Source organism: Littorina saxatilis, linkage group LG1, assembly GCF_037325665.1.
Source record: "Littorina saxatilis isolate snail1 linkage group LG1, US_GU_Lsax_2.0, whole genome shotgun sequence".
In the NCBI taxonomy this organism is placed as follows: Eukaryota; Metazoa; Mollusca; class Gastropoda; order Littorinimorpha; family Littorinidae; genus Littorina; species Littorina saxatilis.
The window spans coordinates 92,819,713-92,825,868 of NC_090245.1; the positions used below are offsets into that span (position 1 = coordinate 92,819,713).

The 6,156-nt window shown below is 47.3% G+C and overlaps 1 protein-coding gene across 2 annotated transcripts; it reads right to left on the reverse strand.

Moving 5' to 3' along the window:
- Positions 1 to 395: 395 nt before the first annotated feature.
- On the reverse strand, positions 396 to 5,065 carry LOC138945719 (uncharacterized). Of its 2 annotated transcripts, XM_070317210.1 has the most exons (4): positions 3,920 to 5,065; positions 3,013 to 3,481; positions 2,487 to 2,657; positions 396 to 2,216 (listed from the first exon to the last, which is right to left on the reverse strand). In XM_070317210.1, the coding sequence occupies exons 2-4, from the start codon at positions 3,463 to 3,465 to the stop codon at positions 1,359 to 1,361; spliced, it is 1,482 nt and encodes a 493-aa protein (XP_070173311.1). In that variant the 5' UTR covers positions 3,466 to 3,481; positions 3,920 to 5,065; the 3' UTR covers positions 396 to 1,358. The 2 variants fall into 2 exon arrangements, with proteins under 2 accessions (XP_070173311.1, XP_070173319.1); XM_070317218.1 differs by lacking the exon at positions 3,920 to 5,065 and having other exon boundaries at positions 3,013 to 3,913.
- Positions 5,066 to 6,156: the final 1,091 nt, after the last annotated feature.

The window sequence follows — 6,156 nt, forward strand, 5'->3', positions numbered from 1 at the left end:
GCACGTGTGTGTGTGTGTGTGTGTGTGTGTGTGTGTGTGTGTGCGTGCGTGTGTGCGTGCGTACGTGCGTGTATCAGTGGATGTGTGTGTGTGTGTGTGTGTTTGTGTGTGTGTGTGTGCGTGTGTGTGTGTTTGTGCGAGCGTGCGTGTGTGCGTGCGTGTGTGTGAGCGTGCGTGCGTGCACCCACACTCTCTCTCCCTCTCCCTCTCTCTCTCTCTTTCTCTCTCTCTCTGTCTCTCTCTCTCTCTCTCTCTCTCTCTCTTTTTCTCTCCTTCTCTATCTCTCTTGCTCCTTTTCAGTTTCACATAAATGTATCACCACAATGGAATTAATTCTGAAAAATGTGTTATTTATTAACATAAACATTACAACACACAAAAGTAAGAATAATGAAACAAGAACACACACACACACACACAGACAGACACACAGACAGACACACACACACACACACACACACACACACACACACACACACACACACACACACGCGCGGACGCACGGAAGCACGGACACACGCACGAATGCACCCTTGCACGCACGCACGCGCACACATGGCTTTTGGTGGATTCGCACGCGTGCGTGTACGCACACACGCAAATATACAGTCAACAAAACCACAATCATGTCCTGAGATGACTGCTCCTGTGTGGTGATAGCGTGCGAAATTGTCCGTATTAGCAAACTGCCTTGGAGTCAAAAAAATATTCTTTTAGACCCATTCATACGTCATTCTTTCACCTGGTCATGTCCATACAAATCGCAAATTTGGATATGGAAAATCTTGCAAGCTGACCCATACAATTGTCTCGCAAAGAGCTTCACTCCAGATCACCAGAAAGTCTTTTGTTACTCACCGGGGATGCACTCCACATTGCTACACCAATTGTTCAGTTCATCAGGTACATCCTTTCTTTCAGGTTTACACCCGAGGTCAATCCAACTTTACCCCGTGTGAATGACGCCATTGCACTGGGCACCCACACGTCTTTGTGACAACCGTTGCTATAGCACTACGCGTAGTCATAACTGTTTTTGCCGCTGCTCACGTCTGCTTCATCGGACCCACTGCCTCTGTGATGACGACCTGACGTTGGGTATGTCAGTGTTCATATGAGCAACCTGTTTAGTGTCAAGACATGTTTCGATACTCAAGGGATATTTCATTTGCATTTTTCATTGCAATTCCTGTAACATTTACAAAACTGGATAGAGCCAAATGTTGCACGTTGCTCCATTCCATTGTCATAGATTTACAACCGTCACCCGTCTGCAATGTTTTTCTGCATCCCTTTCAGAGCAGCTATATGTCCACAACGTTTCACCAATTGTTTTGTTCGTCAGCTGCGTTCTGTATTTACGCCAGTGCTCCTGCTATCTGCACCCTGTGTGAAGCAACACCATTATTGCACACCCACACATCTCTGTGACAACCGTTGCTATGGCACCACGCGTAGTCATACACGCCCTTGACCTCCTGCTTGACCTCGTCCTTGTCCTGTCGCCGGCTGACCTTGGCCCATCTGACCCAAAGTCGGCAGCCACTGCGCATGACACGCTCCAGCTGCGCGCGCACAGACTGCGAGGCCATCAGACGAGAGAGCGAGAGGCGATTGGCTGAGGAGGCGGGCAGCACGCGGCACCACACTACGTAACGACGCGCCCCGGGACGGGTCTGTACAGCAGCCTCACACAGCACGCTGGCCTGACTCCTCTTGCCTGTAGCCACGCCCCCCAGCACCGCTCCGCCCTGAGCGCGTGCAGCTCCCCGCAGGAAGCGTCGCCATTGGCCGCTACTCACTTCCGCTTCCGCCGGAACCACCGCCAGTTTCCAAGGAGACCAGCACAGGCGGTTGAAACGGAAGTTGGTTTCGGGCACCTTCTCACGGTTCAGCTTACGGGTGATTGTACTGGGCTTTGTGAGCCGCTTGCTGCCGGATTGGGCGGTGGTGGTCCTGGCGGCACGGGCAACCAGTTTCTTGGCGGCTGTCACGGCCTTGCTCTTCTTGCCCGTCTTGCTGATAGAGGTAGCCTTGGTCAATGACGCAGCCTTGGTCAGCTTGACCAGTGGAACAGCCTTGGTTGGCCTGTCAGTAGTGGTAGTGGCGGAGGCAGCAGCGGAGGAGTCAGCACGTCTGAGGACACCGAACACACCTTCCAGGTCCTTGTGCAGAGCCATCCGTCCCTCGCGGGCACGCACCTCCGCCTCGTAGTTCTGGAACATTGGAAACTTAAGTAAGACACGCTAAATATTCGAAGGGAAAGTTAAGAGGACGCTTGTCATTTACATTTAACCGTCTTACGCTTATCTGGTCATGAAGTTAGATAGCATTTAAGTTTGGGGGCAAGTGAACAAAAAAAGCCTCATGAGAACGATGTACTTTTAAACATGTTTGACAGCATTGGAACAAATTACGTTTATCCAGTATAAAAAATGATCTACTTCAAAATTGCTGAATTTGCGTAATTACAAGATTCCTCTCACCTGTAGAAACTCTGCTCCTTTCTCGCGGTAACAGATGGCCATGATGACGTCACACAGCGTCCCGAACTCGGACAGGTTGAGATGCTGACCATCGGTTATTTCCGTTATTGTTCGGAAGAACTTGGTGGATTCGTCACTGTTATTTACTTGCACCCCGTAAATTCTCACACCCTGTACAAAAGCAAGAGAAGATTTTGAAACAAAACAAAACAAACAAACACACCTTTAAGTTACAAATCATTTTTTTAAGCATTTAGACACGTACCTCAACACCTGCAATAAGTACCTTTAAAATGTGTATTAGCAAACAAACTGCAGCAGATATACGTGAAGGAAATTGGACTTATATCAGCAGAAAAACTCCCGTAAAAGTTGTGATGAATGTTTTTTTTGTTTTTTTGTTTTGTATTTTAATGTCCATGTCACAACTTAATCGGACGACATGCGTTTAACGTTTGTTAGTGCAGACAAGAAGAGGCTAGGTGACATCAGAACCCACGTCAGAAAGGTGCGGAGCTGGACTCACCATTTTCTGCAGCAGACGCGTCTCCTCCTTCCAGTCAATCTTGTCCTTGTTTTGCTTGTCGTTGGGCGGGTGGGGAAAGGCGTCACCAATGACAACCAGAACCCTCTGGGAGCCCGCGCTCCAGGTCAGGTCCCTACGGACCAGCCTGAGCATCACCTCGTAGGCCTCGGGCTCGTCCCCGCCGAAGGTGGTTTCGACCTTGTTGACGAAGTCCACCAGCCTGGGCAGGTCGTCCGTGAAGTCCAGGTGCTTGGTCAGGTAGGGCTTGCGCTCGTCGCAGTAGTCACCATGGGCAACGACGGCGGTGGTGACGGCGGGGAGGTCGGTCTGCAGTCGCTGCAGCATGTCGGACAGACGACCTCTGACCTCGGTGAGCGCGCTGCTCATGGAGCCCGTCGTGTCGAAGGAGAAGACAACTTGCAGCGGGCCGTTGGGCAGCATGGCGGACGACATATTTGGATTGTTTTCCCTGTTGATGAAACGGTTGTATTTTTGTTTCAACACATACTCAAGATAAGATATTCAGCTTAGAATCTGATAAAGCAATAAAGTTTAGCATAGAAGAATGTATTATAGGAAGTAAAAGAAAAAAGTTAATTTATAAAAAAAAGCATTGAAGAAAGGAAAGAAAGGCAGGAAGGAAGGAACTTGAAAGACCTTACAGAAAAGCGAAGCGGGTAATACTTTTATCATACACACTATTAGATTTACTGTACTGCCGGTGTTTGATTTTGTTGCAGAGCTTGTGTGGTTTCTTTTCCCCTTTGTTTCTTTCTTTCTTTGTCGATGTGTTATTCCTCATTTCTCTTATATGGTTGTTTTATAAGTGTACAGTCAACATCGGCCAAATATTAGCTTTGACTCAAGTTAAACAAGAAAGACAGCAGTGTAGACTACTCATGTGTACCTGATAAAACCGTAGATAAATTGTGTTGCAAAGAATCAGTAGTAGAAGCTAGTCAGGTAAATCTTTCAGCAGGATTCTGTTCTCAGTCTTAGCAGAGAACGATCGGGTATCAGACAGCAGTTTTAGTTTGGAAGTACAGAGACTCAGAGGATTGAATGGCGAACTAAGAGTCGCACCGAGTAATATATATACGCGACGAGCTTTGCTTCGCGGGGCAGCTTGCGCTAACAAGGACTTCGACCAGTCGAGCTCGTCGTTCATGCTTCGCGGAGTGGCAAGCCTAAAATAGTTGCCTGAACCAGGGCAAGGTCGTTTGTCCACACACTACAGGTTCGCGAAAGTTGGTTGTCAGATGAATGGTGAAGGTAAATTACACATTTGCGTTTGTTAATAGTGGATAACGAAGTCGATTTAAGGGCCAAGCGTTCATGTGGTTGTCGAGGAGGAGGCAGAGGTAGGAGAGAGAGAGAGAGAGAGAGAGAGAGAGAGAGAGAGAGAGAGAGAGAGAGAGAGAGAGAGAGCGCATGTGCCTGTGTGTCAGTGTTTCTGTACCAGATACCTGGCAAGATAGTTGTCTATCGTAGTGAATGTAGATTGAATGTGTGTCATCGCGTGTGATGATTATCAGCCACCAACGTACGTATAAAAATTGGCCTTTACACACGATATTGCCAAGTCTGGTTTAGCTGATAATAATCATGTACCTCTAGACTGGACACGTTCGTCGTGCTATCGATTGTTTTCCTCGCACCAAACTGCTCACCGCGAAGCAGACATTACTTCATTGAAGTCTATTCATGGAACTCTCTCTTTATGCGTGCGTGTGCGTGTGTGTGTGTGTGTGTGTGCGGTGTGTGTGTGTGTGTATGTGTCGGTGTGCGTGTGTGTGTGTGTGTCACAGTCAGAAGTCAGATGTCAGAAATTTTATTCGCGTAAACACAGGCCCGGTTGATAGCGAAAAGGGTGCTTGGGGGTTGGGGTAATCGAACGATCAGCAATCATCAGTGTGTTCACATTGGGTTCAATCCGTTACAAACACAATGCATCGTTCGGAAGCATCCGACTGGTATTCCAAATCAGGAAATAACTGTTCCGTTTTAACAAGATATTTTTAATTTAAGAGGTCCGGCGTGCACCGTGCATGGAGCTTTTTCGTAACGTGCATCGTGGATCACCGTGCATGGCACTTTTGCCAGTTTTGGTCTCAACGTGCACGTGCAGACCCCTCCCCCCCCCCCCCCCCCCCCCCCCCCATGGTGACCCTCTCACAACACAAATATGAATCTGTGTTCCCACGAGCTGTTTAGCTTCGTGAAAAGAGTCAGTCTGGCATGGCACGCAGGTAGCATTGTACCAATGTAGACGGGACCTGGAGATCGATTTCTTCTCGCCGAAAGGCGTTGCGGTCGACTTGGGGCAGGCGCCGGATAGTTGGGGGCATGTCTTCCTCTTGTCGGTACGACGTGGTCTCGGCTGTTTCGCAGTCATATGTCAGCACGTAGTCGTCTCCCCTTGCAATCAGCTGTTTCTTGCCACCTTTTATTTCGCAGACGACTTTTATGAGAGCGCGGTTTCTGTTTTTGTTAAACAGTCTTGCTTTCAGTTGAACGTTCTTTGAGCAGTTTAAGGCTAGATCGTATGTACATCGCCTGGATCAAATTCTTTGTCTGTTGCTGCCAGTTCCGCTGCAGTGGTTTCATCGTCTGCTATCGGTGACGTCACATCACAAGTGTGTGTGTGTGTGTTTGTATGTGAGTGTTTGTGTGTGTTTGTGTCACAGTGTGCGCGTGTGTGTGTATGTGTGTTTGTGTGTGAAAGTGGATATGTGTGTGCGTGTGTGTGCGTGAAAACATTGAAGACGACAGTGAAGCAGTTTCTTGACAATTTATTTTATTTCATACATTAATTTCATATATCTAAACTCTTAAATTAAATGAAAACATACTTATTATTAAGTGTATATCCAGTTAATGAAATAAGTTATTAGTTTATTGCCAAGAATATCATAACTGCTTTTCGTCCGATTTCAATTCTGATCAGTGGCTCACTGGTTTGATTCAGATAGCAATTCATTTTGGAAAGCACAGACAGGGTCTCTTTCATTTGTTTTGCTGGCAAAATAACACTCACAATGATTGCATTGTGTAACACTAACGAGAGCAAGGTACATTGTTCGCATACAAAAAAACTGAGTATTAATGTAAGTAACCGGATATGGATCCACTGAATTTGAAAGC

What these genes read in the sequence shown, in the direction of transcription:
- LOC138945719 (XM_070317210.1), bottom strand. Translation starts at nt 3,465, where the DNA reads ATGTCGTCCGCCATGCTGCCCAACGGCCCGCTGCAAGTTGTCTTCTCC. An exon ending in CGCGTCTGCTGCAGAAAATG is followed by an intron (nt 2,658 to 3,012) that starts GTGAGTCCAGCT and finishes GCTTTTGTACAG; the next exon opens with GGTGTGAGAATTTACGGGGT. An exon ending in AAGGAGCAGAGTTTCTACAG is followed by an intron (nt 2,217 to 2,486) that starts GTGAGAGGAATC and finishes CCAATGTTCCAG; the next exon opens with AACTACGAGGCGGAGGTGCG.